The 20,122-nt window shown below is 53.2% G+C and overlaps 3 protein-coding genes across 3 annotated transcripts; 2 read left to right on the top strand and 1 right to left on the bottom strand.

Annotated features, from left to right (window-relative positions):
* Positions 1 to 1,760: 1,760 nt before the first annotated feature.
* N0V96_004941 (uncharacterized protein) lies at positions 1,761 to 2,751 on the bottom strand (the record flags this gene model as incomplete). The annotated part of the gene is made up of 4 exons (XM_053198374.1): positions 1,761 to 1,948; positions 2,023 to 2,547; positions 2,634 to 2,652; positions 2,707 to 2,751. The coding sequence occupies 4 exons, from the start codon at positions 2,749 to 2,751 to the stop codon at positions 1,761 to 1,763; spliced, it is 777 nt and encodes a 258-aa protein (XP_053044138.1).
* A 4,701-nt stretch (positions 2,752 to 7,452) lies between these two features.
* N0V96_004940 (uncharacterized protein) lies at positions 7,453 to 14,558 on the top strand (the record flags this gene model as incomplete). Its single annotated transcript, XM_053198373.1, has 5 exons — positions 7,453 to 8,155; positions 8,211 to 8,421; positions 8,492 to 8,697; positions 8,751 to 13,666; positions 13,719 to 14,558. 5 exons carry the CDS (start codon positions 7,453 to 7,455, stop codon positions 14,556 to 14,558), a joined length of 6,876 nt encoding a protein of 2,291 aa, XP_053044137.1.
* Positions 14,559 to 19,057: 4,499 nt separating this feature from the next.
* N0V96_004939 (uncharacterized protein) lies at positions 19,058 to 19,984 on the top strand (the record flags this gene model as incomplete). The annotated part of the gene is made up of 1 exon (XM_065757265.1): positions 19,058 to 19,984. One exon carries the CDS (start codon positions 19,058 to 19,060, stop codon positions 19,982 to 19,984), a length of 927 nt encoding a protein of 308 aa, XP_065614034.1.
* Between the last annotated feature and the right edge of the window lie 138 nt (positions 19,985 to 20,122).

The following is a 20,122-nucleotide window of genomic DNA, read 5'->3' as shown; positions in this document are numbered from 1 at the left end:
GATGTAACCACTAAGGTTGTCAACGGGCCACCTGAGTGATCAAAGGGCTGTGTTGGTTCCGCATCGCTGTTCGAAACAGCGAAATCGACCCAGCGCCGAGAGAGTTGTTTGGGGATGAGGATTGTGAGATTGCTTGGTGGGAGAGATGGGATGGATTTGGAGACGGGAAACAGAGAGAGAGAAAGAGTAGAGGGTGCCTTTCTTGGGAAGAGCAGATGGCTGATGCCTTGGGGACTGAGAGGGGAGACGCCTGGGCAGCAAAGACAAGTCTAAGTCGATGATTCAAAGGTAAGAAACGCTCAAGTGGAACTCAATAGGGAAACCCAGACCCAGAGGGCGGAGCGTGGGAGGAGCGTGGAGGAGAGGAAGGGCCATGGAAAGGAATGGGGGCAAAGATGGCTGAGAGTGTGTGAGGGTAAGCTCAGATCGGTCTTGGAGGGGGCAAGCGGAAACGAGTAAGGGAACGGACGTGGTTTCTTCTCTCTACCCGTGTGATGTAAAGATGAAACGGGAAGCATGTGTTCGTGTTCCCTTTTGCTGGGGGCTCTCTTCTCTTAGTCCTAGGTGCACTGCTCCAGTTTTGCCGCTTCTTTTCGCGGGTACTTTCGTATGTCTGTCTTCTCGCTCACTTCGCACTATTTCCGTGTCAAAGCTCTGCACGCCAAAGCGCATGCTTAGAGTACGAAATAACTACGGGATACCATTTTCTCATACTCGCATATGCAGGTTGAGGGGCTATCTGGGATCGCCCGTGCGGGAGGATGGATCACCTTCCGGCTCGTCCCAGAGTGGTCTGGGGCAAAGCCAGGAAACGCATGCTTTGCGATCCAAGACAGGTATTGCACCCAATTCCCCCTTCCTCATCCTTACCCATCCACACCATCCCTTACCCTTCACCACCCTTTCATTTTCTCCATGTGTCGCCAATCTCTGACGATCAATGCCTAGAAGGGCAATTCAATGGAGAGATTTCATCTTTTGTTTTACAAGTCATGGAAAGTGGTGTCCATGGTTCGCAGATGAGCGGCATGGATTGGCCCGCCGGAAGAAACGCGAGCCAGGGGATGCGATCCCGAGGGCACACGTGAAGGCAACGTTTTTGATTCTATGCCCAGCGCGTTTTCTCTGCCCATGTTCGTGTTTAGGAACATGTGTTATCCATGATGTGTATTTCTGGCACATGGAGTATTTGACATCTTGGTTCCAAAGGCTACCTTAGTTGACAGACCCATACTTACCTTGCTTGCACCTACCCCATCATGGCAAAAGACAAATGTCTCTAGACTCTACGGAGTTCGTTTCCGCCGGATCATGCATTTATGCGCTTCAGCCTCTAGTCAGTCAATCAATCACATTTGACATGTTGACGGACCCGTGATGGGAACTTCTGTCAAATGCTCTGGCATTGCCATCTAGAATTTCTAGCTGCACTCGTCTTTCCTAGCAACTAACAACTCATCCAAAACCCCCTGGAAGAAGCCGGTGGCGATAAACATGATTTGAAAATCAGTAAAGCCAGGAAAACCATAAACCAACGCAAGAAAACCCAAATAACCATAATACCCGACTCCAGCAGGCTCCAGGATATGCGGCATGCCAAACACCCGTCTATCTCTAATGCTGACACGAGGAGGAAACCAGTCCCTTTGCTGTACCTCCTTCCCCCGTCCATAGATCCAAAAACCCAAAAACGACAATCGATGCTAATTATCCGGGGATATTCCCTCGGCTGGGATCACCCTTTCCCCACACTCCATCCTTTACGACAGGAGACCCTCTTCTTGCATGTCAGCCTGGGTCTCGCGGATGATGTCGCCAAGCTCCTTGATGGTATCCTTGTCACGGGGTAGGGTATGGCCCTTGGCGTGGTCGAAAAGATACGCGGTGTCGGGATCGCACATGTTGTAAAGGGCCATAGAACCATCGACATAAGGATCCAAGGATCCGACTGGAAGGAAGAGGATCGTCAGCATTCCTCCGGATAAGCAGCATTGAAGCAATGCGAATATCATCTTGACTTACTAATGTGCAGGGTGCGGGCCTCGATACGCTCCTCGCTCTCGTCGGAGAGGACCAGGGCGTGAGTCTTGGGGTCGACCGGAGGCCAGCCAGCAAAGAAGATGCCGTACTTGAACGCCGGCTTGATGCCGGAGCGCTTGAGACGGCGCTGCTCGTAAAGCATAAAGGTGGATGCCACGGTGGCACCCTCGGAGTAGCCGATGATGCCGTCGAAGGGGCCGCGCTTCGCGACAATGTCGGCCAGGAACTTGATGGCTCTGTCGGTACTGCGATGGGTAGTTGCGATACCCTCTCTCATGAGCTCTCTCATCGTGTCTTCGGGGGTCTCGCAGTCGGGGAAGTCACGAATGCGCATGAGGACATCGTCGCTGTGGGACTTCTCGACATCCCTATCGGGCTCGATGAAGCGGTAGTAGGGGGGAGCTCCGAAGTAGTCCTCAAAGCCCGGAGGCGGAACGGCCTTGCAAGGTCCATGGATGAAGTGGAACTGAGCCGTGCCATCCTCAGTAAGCTCCTTCAAGATGGGGGCTGAGAGACTGTCAGTAAGTGAATCTCAATAGTGAAGCCGCTCACGATAAGTCTATGGTGGCTCTACTGCATGAGAGGGAACTCACCAAGTTGAACTTGGAATTTCTAGTGTATGTTAGTGAAATGTCCTAGATAGCATCAACAGGTCTGAGTACTCACGTCCGAGCTGCCGTAGGCACCGGGAAGGCACAAGAAGCGCAACATGGTGAATGTAGGTATGGGTTAGCGTGAGATGTGAGAGCGGAACCGAGCGAGACCAATCGTCCAATAACAAGTGAACTGTCAAAAAGCGGGAAGTTGGAAAGTGGACGCGAGAGTATATGTGATGAAGTGGTTTGATGATGTTGATGATTGTGGATGATGAATCAGCGAGGTGTGGAGATGAGATAGTTCGATGAGGATGGCCTGGCCAACAGGAGCGTTTTAATCAATTCGAAGCTATCTAAAGAAACACTTGTGATATGATGCGCGGTAATCGACCCACGACGAAATCATCAGCTCAGACAGGTAATGAGACGGCGCAGCAGTTGAGGCGGGACGACGACAAGACACAGGAGGCGGCTGAGTTGACCCAGTCCCAGGCTTAGAATGACAACTCAAATCGACCGTGACCCGGAACGAATAAGGAACTTGTGAAACTCTGCACCTCAGCGAGATTGGGGCGATGAGTTGTTTTGTCGGTACCTTGCCGTTGAATGATGGGACCAACCCGAACAACGGGTCGGTTTGGGCTGTCTATGAGAGCGTGAGAGCTGGAGCGGAATACTGGGCCAGTGGCTGATGGATGGATGAGTGCTTCACTGAAAGGGTTGGAATGATGAGGTGATGTGAGACCGGGCCTGTGAGTATCGGTCCTGAGACCGGCTTGGCAGGGTGTCCCGGTCCTCGGTCGAGTAAAAACTGGACGAGGATAGACGATGTTAGTGAGTGGGCGACTCAAGACATGGAGGCGAAACAAGCGCGGCGAGACGCCACGCCACATGGAAGGAGTCGAGGAATGCCTGCCAGTGGGCTTCTTTGCAGAGAGGCAAGACACTTGGCAGATAGTCTGATGGGACGTGGCAGGCTGCCAGTCAGCCTCTGGGCATCCCGAGATCCGAACCCTCGGTCGACGCGCTGGTGATGCACTGGTGCAACCGATGACATGTTGGTTGTGAAGTGGACTACTTTGGGCTGGACTTCGGTCCGGCTCTTGTCACCTTGTAAGCTTGAAACGGGATAAGGAAGTGCCCGCGCGGGGGCGCAGTGTGGGTGTGACGGTCTCGTCTATCTGACTGGAACGGGAGAGGAGATGAGCGGAGCGGGGTGGGTGGGATAGCCAGAAGTGTGCTGAAGAGTATGAGGAGCTGGAGTGATAATGTGGGATTGTAAGATTGTGAGAGTGTGTTTGTGCGTACATATCGGACAGTAAGCGAGGATGAAGTCGGGTGAGAGAGATTGGGCGATTGAGTGGCTGGGTGGATGAGTGAGTGAGTGAATGAGTGAGCGGCGCCCACGGTAGGCGCGTGTGTTTGCAGAGAAGGAAACATTGTTTTGCAAAGATGCGTTTCCTTGGAACACGGCCGTTCGCTGACTTACAGAACTACTTGACGGGATGTGGTTAGATGAGCTGGGATGGAACAGGACACATTGGGGGATGAGAGTTCTCGTATGTGATCCTTGAGTGAGTGAACACAGCGCAGGGTGAGTGAGTGGGTATGGGCAGGACTCAGGTACACATTGACAAACGAAGCGTACTGCAGCGCGGCAGAGTCCGAGGCACCTCCTCGAGATTCCAACTGTACTCGAGCCAGGATGACCGTAGAACCAGACTAACGCCTGCGCAAATCCAGTGCGGTGCAGGGACAAGGCCTCTAGTGTGGCTGGCGCGTGTCAAATAAGAGCTTTGATGGTGCAACGGCACGGGAAGGAGGTGCGACGGAGGGCGCGCTTGTGATTTGGAAGCTGCCAAAGCTTTCTGACAGAAGCAGTTTTAGAAACACCCTTCATGCCTTGGGTTCTCTGCCAGTGACAACGAATAGAACCGGGATAGGGAGTCGAAGACTGAATGCGAGACCGAACTCTCTTGACTCGATGGAGTAGCGGTTACGATTATTATTGTCGAGAAGGATGATGTGTAATTAGTTGTGTCTGAGAGATGTGGAAATGTTCGAGGGAGTTGGGCTGAGGTGAGTGGAAGTATTGCGGAGAGTTTCCATCGGGGTGGACCAGAGAAACGGGTATGGAGCATTAAGCGGGACAATGTCTTAGACAGTGTATTACGATAAGGGGGGTAGATGCGATAGGCCGATAAGCCGATAAAGTGGACATGGTCATATGCGGTGCAACCCGACGCGACCTTACCTTACATTGACTTCATCCTCTCCATCCTCGTCTCTCGTTTCTCCCAATCCCCCAGTCGCCAGGTCAGGCGAAAAGGGCCAAGGTAAGCCAATTCGGGCGATAGATCCGACTATTCCTTTTTCGGGATCCTGCACCAACACCTGCATATGGTGCCGTTCCAAGGCTGCATTTCCCACCTGCAATCACTGCGAACTCTCTGCAGCTTGGATCTGCCGCCGCGTTTTCCTGTACCTTCAACCCCTGCTTTCTTCCCCCTTCTCTCCCCAGATGTCTCGCCCGCCGGATATTGTTCCAGGCGCAGGTATAGGTACTACAGATATTGCTGTTGCTCCAGGGCTGCTGCTGGGCTTACTCAATCCCGTTCGCTGGGCTGTCTTACAGTAAGACAGACGTTGGAACGGTGCTGGGCTCTTTCTTATTCATCTGTACATGAACCGGCACCGCATACCTTGGCAGAGGGTCTCGGTGTGCTTGATGCGATAGGCCTCTGTCCTGGTCCTGACCATGTCATCGGGACGAAAGTGGGCAGAGAACAGACGCAACGCCTCGACACCTCCGCCGCTGCTATCTCGACCGTCGGTGCTTTTGACACAAGACGCACTCTTTTCTAAACCGAACAACAAACGAGCGCCGATGACCAGACCAACTAAACATGAGAGCAGATGAAGAGACAAGCTCCGCCACGTTGGGTTTCTCCAGCAAATGTTCTGCAGAATCCACAGAACCCGCAGATATTCCCAGCAAATAGGACCAGACGGATGCCTGGAGATGGGGGGAAATATGCACTCCGCCCCATCATCTCTTGTACGGGCAGCTTTCAGAGCTGCTCTGCCTCTTTCTCAGTGTCTTTGTGCGTGTGTCTCGTTGGGTGGGATGGCAAGATGGTCAGTCTGGGGCCAGAAGCTGCAGGATCCCATCCTTCTTGCTCTCCCTTGGCACTGAATTACTGGGTCGCCACTGCAGCGGCAACTTCCAGACATCGGCCGCAAAATGGCTCTCAAGAGTCCCAACCCAAGTGAATCCTCACAGAGCCTCCTCGAGTCCATGAGGCTCAAAGAGTCTCCGGGGAGCCAATCATGGCGGCAAACGATACTTACATAATCAGGAACAAAGTTCTCCACTCCGGACCGCTAGGCCGAGTTGGGACCACGCCGCAATGACCCAGTCTCCTACACTACGTTCACGGAGCACACTGCGTGCTGCGTTGCCATGCCGTGCTGCGCTTGGCTTTGCTGCTTCCAATGCTGCTGCTCCACCTCCTGATGGCCCAGCTCGCCGTTGCTGCTGCTTCACGGTCCAAAGCTTCAGTGGAGTGATCCACCCCCAAGAGAACCCCCAGCCGTTTACTGCGTAGTGCGGCGTACCGGTGCAGACACCATAGCAACTCCCCTCGACGACGACTTCACCACCTCACCTCCGAACCACGCCACCGGGCTCCCGTCCGGGAGGTTCGAGTGTTCATTGCGCTTCCATGTATTAGTCCGAGTCAAACGTCCGGCTTCTGCACTCTGCAAGGAAACTGCATACCACACTGCATACCAGACTGGCAGTGCCGCTCAATTGCAAACAAACTAAGGCACCTCTTCACGCCATTCAGCATTCAGCAAATCAAGAGCAAACCGCCTTGCAGTTGATCATGTCTCCGAATCACGGTGACCGATTGGACATGGAAACACCCCCTTGAACGATGAACCATCGGCACTGCTTCTGGCCGCTGAATGGACCGCATATCCCTTCTCCAGTGATGCGCGAATATGACGAACGGATATACCAATTTGCCCACACAATACGCATAATCAGTTCATGAGGAATTGCTTTTGACCAGATTAGCCATAGACATGGTACAAGCTTCTCGCCTCGGCCGCCACTGGGCCACTTCCCTCGTGCTGATGCTGGCCAGTCCTCCCTGGTGAATCTGGGGGAGGCGACGTCGTGGTGAGCAGGGACTGCCGCTGCTCCGCTGCTCCGGGTCGACATGGGCAACCCGGCATCGGATGTGCCCTGGCACCTCTCCGTGATGGTCCTTCTTCGTTCCTGGCATGCGCCCAGTATGCACGTTCGGGATCTCCCTATGATCTACCTAACCGTCAGGCAAATCTAAATCACACAGGCTAGTCTGTGCGAGGAACTCCGGCCGACTTGGCGATCTGATCACCAACCAGTCCCTTCCATGTCAACTCACTCGCGACGGAGCGAGCACCATCAAGTGTGATGTTTCCCCATGGCCGTTGATCAGCTAAAAACCCTACGAAGAATCCCAACCAGGACCAGGAAAGAAATTTTGTCACACTCACTCATCTCAACGAGGCTTGGTACGTACTCCCATATCACTCCGGCCTGCCCTCTTCCAAGCCCCAAGTTTTCTATCTAGAGCACACGCAGTCCGCCTTTCGTTTCTTCCTCCTCATCCGCATTTTCCCTTCTTCTTTTGATCATTGTAAGGAACGCCTAGAGCGCCGGAACCTTCGCTGTCACTTTCTTCGTTGCTTTCGACGAATGCTTGCCGAGTAGATTCGACACTTACAAGCGGCTTCCGCAAATCTCCCTCCTCCACCTTTCATCATGGCGCCCGGCGTGCTGTCCTACTCCTCATCGGGGACATCGCCATCGGCAAGTCCTGTCATGATGACCCCGATCGATCACTCCGATACCACATCCGATGGCTTCACTAGCCTGTCCGTGGGGCCCCTAGACGGTGTCGGCCTCAACATCCACGGACAATCAACAAACGGTCACTCCAACGGCCACTCCAACGGCAGTGCCAGTGCTCATGCGACGAGCCAGGGCTACACCAACCCCGTCGGCGGCAGTGATGCCGGCCTGAAGCAGATGCCCATCGCCATCGTCGGTATGGCCTGCCGTATGCCCGGCAGCGTCTCCAGCCCCGCCGAGTTCTGGGAGCTGTGCTCCCGTGCCAGAACCGGCTTCACTCCCGTGCCCAAGGAGCGCTTCAACCACGAAGCATTCTACCACCCGAACCCGGGCAAGACTGGAGCTTACCACGCAGAGGGTGGTAACTTCTTGGACGTCGACCTGGCGTCGTTCGATGCCCCCTTCTTCGGTTTGACAGAGAAGGAGGCCATTTCCATGGACCCCCAGCAGCGTCTTCTGCTTGAGTGCACATTCGAGGCCCTCGAGAACGCTGGTATTCCCAAGCACACGATTGTTGGAAAAGACGTCGGTGTCTTCGTCGGCGGCAGCTTCGCCGAGTACGAGAGTCACTTGTTCAGGGACAGCGACACGATTCCCATGCACCAGGCCACAGGTATGAGGGTAACCCCTGTACCCCAGACGTTTAATTGCGCTAATATACGTTTTAGGATGTGCCCATGCGATGCAGTCCAACAGACTCTCACATTTCTTCGACCTCAGGGGACCGAGTTTCACAGCAGACACAGCTTGCTCAGCAAGTTTGGTCGCCCTCCACTTGGCGTGCCAGAGTTTGCGTGCTGGCGAGTCAACCTCAGCGATTGTTGGTGGTTGCCATCTGAACATGCTGCCTGAGTTTTGGATTTCCTTCTCCTCTTGCAGGTAAGCCTACGCTGCACGCTTGGATGCTTGTCGTCGCACTTTTTCTTCATTACTGACACATTGACTGCAGATTGCTCGCGGACTCTGGTCGATCTATTGCCTTTGACCAGCGCGGTACCGGTTTCGGCCGTGGCGAAGGTTGTGGCATGATCATTCTGAAGCCCCTCGACCAGGCCATCAGAGACAACGACTCAATCCGTGCCGTCATCAGAGGCACTGGCATCAACCAGGATGGCAAGACGCCTGGTATCACCATGCCCAGTGGCGCAGCACAGGGTATGCAGCATTGTATCCAGTTTTTCATGAAACCATACTGACAATCTGCACAGAGAAGCTCATGAGGCAGATCTATAGAAACGCAGGTCTTGACCCCAATGACTGCGGTTACGTCGAGGCCCACGGCACTGGTACCAAGGTCGGTGACCCGATTGAGGCCACTGCCATCCACAATGTCATTGGCCAAAACAGATCAACGAAGGATCCCTTGTTCATCGGTTCAGTCAAGTCGAACATTGGCCACTTGGAAGCGGCGTCTGGCATCGCTGGTGTCATCAAGGCAACCATGATGCTGGAGAGAGGTTTCCTCCTCCCCAACCACGACTTCAAGAAGCCCAATGAGAAGATTCCGTGGAAGGAATGGAACATGAAGGTTCCTGCCACTCAAAGGCCCTTCCCCAAGAACAAGAAGTACATCAGTGTCAACAACTTCGGTTTCGGTGGCACCAACGCACACGTTGTTCTTGAGAAGGCACCCCACACCGGCGCTCCCAAGAAGGACAACAAGAACCTTCCTCCTCCCGATAACAAGAAGGCCAAGAGCACCAAGAAGATCTACGTCTTGTCTGCCAATGACAAGAACTCCGTCGGTGCCGTCATGAAGAACCTCGTTGTCTACCTCGAGCAGAGGCCTGAGATTTTCCAGAACGATCTCATGGACAACATCGCATACACTCTTGGTTCGCGTCGCTCCATGCTCCCGTGGAGGGTTGCTATTCCCGCCACTGACTCCTTCGAGCTCATCGAGACACTCAACAGCGGCAAAGTCATTCCCGGCAAGGAGACTGAGCCCTTGAGAATCGGTTTCGTTTTCACTGGTCAGGGTGCTCAATGGTGGGGCATGGGCCGCGAATTGTACGGCCAGTACCCCATTTACACTGCCGCCATTGACAGAGCCGACGAGTGCCTGAGGAAGTTGGGTGCTGAGTGGTCTCTCATCGAGGAGCTCAGCAAGGACCAAGAATCTTCCAAGGTTTCTGAGGCTCACATCTCTCAGCCGGCTTGCAGTGCTGTTCAGCTTGCATTGACTGACCTTCTTCGCACATGGGGCATTCGCCCCGCGGCTGTTGCTGGCCACTCCTCTGGTGAAATCGGCGCCGCATACGCTGCCGGTATCATAGGCTTCGAGGCCGCCATGGCCATTGCCTACCACAGAGGCCGTCTCATCCCCATCCTGAAGCAGCGAAACCCTGATCTTCAGGGCTCCATGATGGCCGTTGGCGGAACCAAGGAGGAAGTTCAGCCCATGATCGATGCTCTCAAGCAACAACAGGTCAGAATTGCCTGCTACAACAGTCCCTCCAGTTTGACCATCTCCGGTGATTCCGTAGCTCTCGGCGAGCTCGAGAAGAACCTTGAGGACAAGCAGATGTTCAACAGACGCCTGCAGGTCGAGACTGCTTACCACTCGCACCACATGAACCTTGTTGCCAAGGAATACCGCGAGTCTATCTCTGAGCTTCCCCATCCTCAGACTACCGATGTCCGCTTCCACTCTTCCCTCTACGGACACCAAATCGACGGTTTCGAGTGCCAGGCCCACTACTGGGTCAACAACCTTACCTGCCCTGTGCGCTTCTCTGAGGCTCTTGAGACCATGTTGGAGCCCGTTGGCGAGCACAAGACTGGCGTCAACATGATCATCGAGTTGGGTCCCCACTCTGCCCTTCAGGGTCCCATCAAGCAAATCCTGAAGCATGTCGGAGAGGCTGCCATGAAGGTGCCTTATGCCTCTCCTCTTGTCCGCAAGAAGGATGCCGTTGAGTCTGCAATGGACTTGGCCTGCAACTTGATCACCAAGGGTGCCATTCTCAACATGGACAACGTCAACTTCCCCAACCTGAAGAAGAAGCCGTCACTGTTGACTGATCTTCCTCGCTATGCCTGGAACTACCAGAACAAGTATTGGCAAGAGTCCCGCATGACTCAGATGCACAAGTACCGCAAGTCGCCCAGAAACGACTTGATCGGTCTTGAGGCCATCTACTCCAGCGATCTCGAGCCGACATGGAGAAACATTGTCCACTTGGATGATCTTCCTTGGCTTCGCCACCACGCGATCCAGTCGGTGACAATCTTCCCCATCTCTGCCTTCATCGGCATGGCCTTGGAGGCTTCCGCCCAGTGGGCCCAGCGCAAGGAGATCTCATTCGAGAAGTATGAGCTGAGAGATGTCTCCGTTGTCAAGCCTTTGGCTCTGCAGGACGCTGATGTTGAGATGACTATCAACCTGCGCCCTCACCAGGAGACCAACCTGACTGCATCCGAGACCTGGAAGGAGTTCCGCATTTGCTCTTGGTCTCACGGCAGTGGCTGGACAGAGCACTGCGTTGGTCTCATCGCTCTCCACGGCACTGAGACTAACGAGGTCGATGGCAAGGAGCAGAAGCTTGCCGCTCTTCGCGGAGCTGAGGCTACCATGAAGGCTAGCGAGGGCCCTGAGGCTGTTGCCATTGCGGAGAACGACATGTACGAGCGCCTGACTGAGCTTGGTGTCGGCTACGGACCATCCTTCCAGTGCATCAAAGACTGCAAGGCGTCGAACAAGTACTCCACTGGTATCATTTCATCCTTCGATGTTGCGGCCGACATGCCCAACCACTACCAGACCAGCTCCGTCCTCCACCCTACTTTCTTGGAGTCTGTCATTGAGATGTACTGGCCCATCCTCGGCGCCGGCCGCACTGACATCAACACGGTCTACCTCCCCTCTTCCATCGGTCGCATGTCCATCTCTCGCGACATCACCGCCCTCACCAAGGAGGTTGGCAGCACCCTCAAGGCGTACTGCAAGGCTGACTTCCCCGCCGAGGCTCGTTCTACCAAGGTCTCTGTCTTCGCCACCTCAGAAGCCAACGACTTGGTCATTGAGATTGACGAGCTCACCGTTTCTCCCATCATTGACGGAGAGACTGAGTTGGCCAGCAACCCTGCCCGCGAGCTTTGCTACAAGCTTGAGTGGGAGGAGATTGGAACTTTGAAGTCGCTGTCTGGCAAGTCCAAGACCAAGATTAACGGTGCCTCCGGTGTCAAGGTTGATGCTCCTTTGCCCGATGTTGACGTCGCCATCATTCACGGTGACTCCAACTCTCAGCAGATGTTGGCCAATGGCCTTGCAATTGCTCTGGCCAGCGCAACCTCCAGATTGCCTGAGATGGGTACTATGCACGAAGTCAATACTGAGGGCAAGCTTACCGTCGTTCTTACTGAGATTGAGCAGCCTTTCCTTGCCAACCCTACCAAGGAGCAGTTTGCTGAAGTTCGTGGCATGCTTGCCGGTGTCCAGGGCTGCCTGTGGGTTGTCCGTGGTGCCTACGACAAGGCTACCTCGCCTGAGTCCAACATGATCATCGGTCTTAGCAGAACCGTTCGCTCTGAGACTGTTCTGCCCTTCGCCACCCTTGACCTGGATGACAACAACCAGCTCGACGAGGACGATTCTGCTGCAGTTATCTTCGAGATCTTCAAGCTCGCCTTCGGTGCTAGTGCCTCGTCTACCAGTGAGCTTGAGTTCATGGAGCGATCTGGCAAGCTCTCCACCCCCCGCATTGTTCACGATGAGGATATGAACGAGTTCGTCCACCGCGAAACCAACCCCAGTGTTGTTGAGATGCAGCCTTTCGGCAAGGACAACCGATGCCTCAAGATGGAGTTCTCCACTCCCGGTGCCATTGAGACGGTGCACTTCGTTGACGACGTTGCTGCCATCCAGCCTCTAGGTGACAACGAGATTGAGTTCGACGTGAAGGCCGTTGGCATGAACCTTCGCGATGTCATGATCGCCAAGGGCCAGATCCCCGAGGCCGACAAGCACGCTCTTGGTGTTGAGGCTTCCGGTATCGTCACCAGAGTAGGCTCCGCCGTCAAGGCCCACAAGGCCGGCGACCGCATTGCCGCCCTCACCATCAGCCACGGTGCCTATGCTACCCGCACTCGGACCACTGCTGCCAATGTCATGGCCATGCCCTCCAAGATGTCCTTCGAGGATGCCTCCACCCTTCCTTTGGCTTACTGCACTGCCTACTACAGCTTGGTCGAGCAGGCCCGCCTCCGTGAGGGCCAGCGCATCCTGGTTCACTCTGCTGGTGGTGGTATTGGCCAGGCTTCAGTCTGCCTCGCCAAGATGATCGGTGCCGAGATTTTCGTCACTGTTAGCACCGCCGCCAAGAAGAAGCTTCTCATGCAGCACTACAATGTTCCTGAGGACCACATCTTCTACAGCCGCAACACCACCTGGAGAGCCGCCGTTAGACGCGCGACCAACGATGAGGGTGTTGACGTTGTTCTCAACACCCTTCCGGGCGCTGATGCCCTGAGAGAGAGCTGGGCTTGCCTCAGCCGCTTCGGTTGCCTCGTTGATGTTCGTAGGAAGGATGGTTCTCGCGCTACCCGCCTCGACATGGGCCAGTCTGACAGCAACGCCTCTTTCCTTAGTGTTGACATCTTTGGCCTTGCCGCCGAGAGGCCCAAGATTATGGAGAGACTCGTCGCTGATGTCTCTAAGCTTCTTGCCGATGACCAGCTCCGACCCATCGACCCTGCCACCGTCTTCCCCGTCTCCTGCATGGAGACAGCCTTCAAGACACTGCAATCCACCCAGGGTCCTGGCAAGCTGGTTGTCGTCCCTCATGCTGAGGATGTCGTCATGGCTACTCCTTCCAAGGCTGCCAAGGCCCTTCTGAAGCCTGATGCTACCTATCTCCTCATCGGTGGTACTGGTGGTCTCGGCCGAAGCATGTCCAGGTGGATGGTCGCTCACGGCGCCAGGAACCTTGTTCTCCTGTCACGCAGCGGCTCTGCCACCGGCAAGGTCAAGGAGCTTATTGACGAGGCTGCCAACGACGGTGCTCACATCACCGTCCGCCCTTGTAACGTCGCCGATAAGTCTAGCGTTGAGCAATTGTTCAACACTGGCCTCAAGGGTCTTCCTCCCGTCCGTGGTGTCATCCACGGTGCCATGGTCCTTCGTGTATGTTATCTATCTTACTCCCCTAACATTCTCTATACTAACATCAATCTAGGACGTTCTGTTCGAGCAAATGACCTACAACGACTACACCTCGGTCACCGAGTCTAAGGTCCAGGGTGCGTGGAATTTCCACAACGCCCTCCAGGAGCGCCAGACTGAGCTTGACTTCTTCATTGCCATCTCTTCCGCTGCTGGAGCCGTCGGTAACCGTGGTCAAGCCGCCTATGCCGCCGCCAACTGCTTCCTCAACGCCTTCGTCCAGCACCGTCTTGCCCTTGGTCTGCCCGCTACGTCTCTCGACTTGACCGCTGTCTCTGATGCCGGTTACCTGGCCGATGGCAGTGCCGAGCGTGCTGCTGAGGTCGCCAAGAACTTGGGATCCGACAGTATCTGCGAGGCTGAGGTGCTTGCTCTCATCGGCGCATCCATCTCGAAGAAGACTTCCGTCTGCAACCACCACGTCATCACTGGTATGCGTATCACGCCCAGCATCCAGCCCTTCTGGACTCCCGATGCCAAGTTCAAGGCTCTCCGCCTGGCTGCCGAGGAGCTTGCCGCCGCCGAGGCCGGTGCCAACGGTGCTGTCTCTCTCAACGCCGCCCTCAAGGCGTCACGCAGCGAGACAGAGGCCATGGAGGTCGTCTGCCGCGGCTTGGTCGAGAAGATTGCCGCCGTTCTGATGATGGAGATTGAGGATCTCGACGTCACTCGCAGCTTGTCGCACTACCCGCTGGACTCGCTTGTCGCTATCGAGATTCGTAACTTCATCACTCGCGAGTTCGAGGCCAATATGCAGGTTCTCGAGTTGTTGAGCAGTGGTAGCATCCAGACTCTTACCAAGGCTGTGTGCAAGAAGAGCAAGCTTTGCGTCGGATTCGACTGGAGCAACTAGAGACTGAGCAACACCTGACATTTGGAGAGATACAAGAGAGAAAGAGTTATGGGTATCATCATACTACGAAGACATGAAGACGATTGAGTAGTGTTTATTAGATTGTTAGTGCTTTTCGGAGATATCTTCAAAGATATAATGGGGGCGCTTTTATGAGGATATGGATTGTACTTGTATGAGTCGGGGGCATGGGATACGACTTGATGGGAGGATATACACAGGGAACATGGTGGTCACACGGGACACAAGGGCGATCAGAACCACAATTCTGCAGTCTCCTTACTATTACTAGTTGTTATGAGTGAGTTGTAACAAGTTTTATTTGTATTTCGTGTGGGAATGCTATGGGAACTGGCAAGGGACAACACTGGGAGAAACAGTTCAACGGAACTTGAAGAGAAAGGTCTTGGATGGATCACAACTGGGGTTGAGAGGAGATATAGTGGAGATTGGAAATCATTGGGTCAGGCATTGTGGAGTTTTGATGTCATCTACATTTGTTACTTTCCTTAGCTACCTTTACTATCTAGTGTTGAATCATTGTTATCGTTTTTCCTTGGAAATTGCTTCCTCATTCGCGTCTTGTTGCTGCACAATACCTGCAACTGTCACCCGCACCTATTACAACGCAGACTCTGAACCGCTATGCCATGATCAAGTCCTGTTTTTGTTCCTCCACCGCCTGCACTTATATTTCACTTCAGGTTTCGACCTTTGTAGCCCATCACATAGCTCCAGAAGAACAGGAGACATCTCTCGCTCGGCTTACAAATTCTTCCGGGGCCTTCGCATACAACGGTCTGCGGCCCAAGTCATTCTATAGATTGACTGAAGGGGTAGCCCTATAAGAAGGAAATTGATGCGAGCTACTCTCTTTACTTCATGCTATCACAGCCCACGGATCACAGGCTATATTCTCTGAACACTCACGGTAATCTTTGTCAACATTTTTGGGTTGGGGTTCTGGAGTTCTCTTCACAAAAGCTAGCAGGTGTCTGTGGTTCGGATTTCCAGAGCTGGGTCGTGTTCGAATCGCAAATTGATACTGGGAAGGAACCTGGACGTGGTAAAGAGGCTTACGTTACACAGGGTCTGTAAGTCCAAGATCGTATCCAGAAGACTGTCGCTGGCGTGATGCTGATCGAGCGCATCGACAGCGATGGAAACTTTGTCGAGCGGATCGGCCACACCCCGAAGCAAATTCATAAGTTCGGCGGTTGACGGTCGCGCCTTGTGCTTTCTTTCGGCCTTGTAGCGGTCTTATACCTCCATTGGTAGTGCACAAAGAGTATGACACAGCTGCTTGAGTAAAGTACCCAGTCTCCCCCAGTAAATATGTTGATCTTGCAATCCAACGCTGCAAGATCGAAACGGCAAACCTCAGTTCTGGTCATCGTTAAATCGTTTGTTAATGTTGAGAAAGTCGACCACGATAGACGGTATGTCTCTATTACCGACACCTAGAAGGCTAGTGCAATACAAAGTATACTTGTCACCCTGTACCCAGCTTTCTGAATTTAGGACAATCGATGAGATATTGTCTGGTGTCCTTATATCTTGTTGAGAATTGTCATTTTGCTACGTAGGGTGATTTACCAGCGGAATGCACTCTAGAATTCTGGTTTTATCCACGTCTTGTATCTACTGATGTAGTTCGTCCCTAGTACCTTTGACTTGTGCCAAGTTACTTGCGGTTAACGTAACATTATTGGCGCCCGTTCTGCCATTCAGTAGCTGATATCGTTGTTGGAGGTCCTTGACCGCGGTATGGGTACGTTCGCTTTGGACTGCCCCTTTGATTGTTTCCCAGCGCAGACGGCAACCTCAGCTCTGCTTCTGCAATCTCTTCAGCAGACCTCCGAGCCCGTTGTGACAAAAGAATTACGCCCCTGAGTATCTGGACTGAAGGATAATTTGCCATCTACGAGGTGCGAAAGCACCGTCGATTGCCGCCCCTCAAAAACGTCTTGTGATTCCTTGTTCAAGATGATGCTGATATCAGTCTCAGAAAGGATCATTTTCCAACGTCTCAAGAAGCTTTGTAAATCGCTCGGCGCTTCCTTCTAGTCCTCTCCGATTTGAAAACCAGCTTTGAAGATTCAACCGGTAATACCATTCACACCAATCATCCCAAACGGATCTGCAATTTCGAGCCTCTCAACAATCCCAAGATGCGGAAAGAACTGGGAGGTACAAGTAGAGTTCTGGGAAACGTTGGGGTGCAGGAGTTTGTCCACTTTGGCACTTTTGCTTGGCCCTGGGCCGTGGTGGTCCTTCTGACCCCTTTGTTGTTGTGTTCACTCGACTTCCTTGACCCTCTCTTCAACGATTCGGTCAATGATAGCTGAAGAGTGGTTTTCCTTGCAGAGTGCCTGATTATGTTGGTTCAATGGTTGAGCATTTGCTTCGCACCGAGAGCGAGGAGCGATCGGCGCGTATTTGCTCACGCAACTGCTGTGTCAAAACAGCATGCTAACTTGCTGACAGGGGTTCACTGGCTGATTTCTTTCCGACATAGTTCCACCGACCGAGAGCCTTCTGCTCCAGTGTCACAGGAATAAGCAGCATACAAGCAAGTTGACAGGCTCGCATGTGGCCAGCTATTGGGAATTGAGTGAGAGTCCCACGTGGCTTTTCGAGCTCTACATCCAGGGATTGAATTTGGAGAAAAGAGTTTCTGGGAGACTCATGAGGCCGAGCCACGAAATACGAAGCATAGATACGTTTGAGTTGATCGAGCACCGGGAACCAAAACCAAAATAATCATCATTTCAGTACAATATTCATATTAAAAAAGCAGAGTACATGATCGTTAGATTCTTTCTGCTATTATTTGATGATTCGTCTTGTCCCCAGCATTCTCATGACAGGCTTGATCACGCCAAAAGGTTCGAATGCGAAACTGAGCTAGTTTGTTGCGCCCCCTCATATTCTGCACCTCGTATTGGTGATATCAGGTGACTCAGTTTTCTGAGGGTAAATGGCACGTTCGCATCCTAACATGCCGATTTAGAGAAGAGCTCTTTCCTGTCTCCGCCCATACGCGTGTGCTGATTTAGCCGCAATGTTCCTGTGAAAAAAGTAGCATCAACTCTCTGACGTTCGATACTCATCGCTACAGAAACGCATCATGTCAAGTGAATGTGTATGTGCTCAAAGTCGAGCTTCGCATGAGCAATACCAAGAGGGAGGAAACCTCTGACGACCCATTATAGGACAAGATAGGGATGTGGACCAAAAGCTCCGGCAGTCATATTTCTTCTTTCGATCCGGCAGGCTAAAGACTCCCTTCAGCTCATGTCATTGACACCTGTCTTATGTTAATGACACCGAGCAATGCTCTAGCGAGATCCTGGTGAACGGGTGCGGGCCGCTGGGGCGTGGAACGTGGCAAAGGTCTTTACCGGCATGCTGTACGTAGACCGTATGGCATGACGGTGTAAAGAGTACGGAGAAAAAGCATGGACGTGCCCTAATACAGTTCCTCGCCATCTATGTAATGCCCCCTGCGAGTTCTAGTAACGAATCAAACTTGGAAATCAGCCTTGGGAGCCTTTGGTGGTGAGTGGTCCGAGGTAAAAGCGAATACACGTATTCCAAGGGTGGGTCATGCCCTAAAGATAGTCAACCATTGGCCCGGCGGTCTCCGAATACACGTATCGCAAAGCTTTTAGGGGCGAAACTAAGCATAAAGTCGGACAGACTAATTATATGGTCCACGGATCGCCCGTGAAACCCGGCGCAGCTAGAAAAACAAATCGCGGCTGAGGTCGACGTACGTAAAGCATCATGGCTTAGAGAAGTTGGGCGAGTATGCCTAGCTAGCCGTGTGGATTCTTTAAAGTTTGTTCACCGGCCAAAGTGTTCAGTCAAGTGGAAAAACCTCAATGGTCGCCTTTATGTCTCTTCACCGTTGACAACGTTATCGACCTGGTACGCTGCGACTTTTGAAGCATTCGGGGGCTACGGGTTCCAAGGGGTGGGCATCAAACTTAGCCGGTATTCGAGCCGATAAGCGTACATTGGTATAGCCATCGATCGGGCCAACCATGTACAGACGCTCCCATAGGAAGTCCCGGAAGGGGTGTGCCGAGTGCAAACGGCGCCACATGAAGGTAAGCTGGACGTGTCAGTTTCCACGTAAACGGTGTACCTTACGCGTACCTGCCGACGGGCGTTGTAAGGCTGAAGACGTCGACTAATCGGATGAGCAGTGCGATGAGACTCGGCCAAGATGCGTCAACTGTACGATGGTGGACCGCACATGCGTGTTCCCATATGCTGCAGATCCAGGGTCTGTAGCAAGTTCTACGCGTGGCGATGAATCCATGCAGGATTCCGTACTGTCAGATACCGGAACATCAAAGCCAGATTCGCCGTACGGATCTCCGACCGGGAGGAGCCCCGCTGTCATCCCGACTCCGGACTTGGCCCACCTGATAGTGTATACCGGCGACATGGGCCAGCCCACTCCCACTCTATCGGATAATATAATCAACATGGCGCACATGAGATTCCTAGTGCACTTTTCTCTAGCACTCGCCGTGCCCGAGCTCGACCCGAGTCTCATCGAACGAAATACCCAGCTCATCCTCAAGACTGGGTCCGATGCCCCGTACCTCATGCACGAGATCCTCGCCCTGTCTGCTCGGCATATGTCGATACTCGAGCCAGAAAACGCAATGGAATTCCTACACGACGCAGTTCAGCTACAAACAAGAGCGATATCATTATTCAACGCTCAAAAGGCGCGGATAGACGAGCCCAGCTGCGTCCCCTTGGTCCTGTTCTCCGCCATCCTCGGCCGTCACCTCTGCGTCGACGCACTTGCATTCCGCAGCACCAACCTGGATCCTTTCATTGACTGCTACGTGAACTTTGCTAGGATCCGGAGAGGTGTTAGAGTAATCGTCAGTCGCGCCTGGGCATTGTTGAAGACATCGGAGCTCGTGCCTTTGATGTCGTGGGGGCTGGGTCTGAGTCGACTGAAAGGCGTCGGTCCCGATTGTGACAACATCCTGGACTTGATCTCTGCATCACCAAACCTTTCGCCCGCCGAGAAGGAGATCTACATGTCTGCTATAGAACTTATACAGGTTGCACTAGATGACCTAGACACCAGGGTATTTCTGGGTCGGAAGTACTTGATTCAGATGGTCTTTTCCTGGTCACTGATGGTATCAGAGGAATATAATAGGAAGCTTGTCGAAAGAAAGCCTGAAGCGATAGCCATTTTGGCCTATTATGCTTCTATTCTGCATCTAGCGCGGGACCTTTGGCAGATTGGCGATTCAGGAGCATATCTGTTGAATGTTATCTGCCAACACCTGGGAGATGAGTGGGCCGAGTGGTTGGCCTTACCTCGGCAGATCGTTTTCGCAGAATCTTCCTACGTCCCATCACATTCTCTGCTCCCATCAATATAAAGAAATTTTTACCATAACATTTGGGACTGGCATGGGTACAACGTGATGATTAGTTTTGAGGAATAGAACGCGTTAATCACAATTTAAAGGTAAGAAGTAATGAATCTGACAGGGACTGATGCTAGAAATACGCTGCGA

The sequence above is a fragment of the Colletotrichum fioriniae genome, assembly GCF_027942845.1.
Source record: "Colletotrichum fioriniae strain IMI 355084 chromosome Unknown scaffold_5, whole genome shotgun sequence".
Classification (NCBI taxonomy): Eukaryota; Fungi; Ascomycota; class Sordariomycetes; order Glomerellales; family Glomerellaceae; genus Colletotrichum; species Colletotrichum fioriniae.
This window is presented reverse-complemented; position numbering and strand designations above follow the sequence as displayed.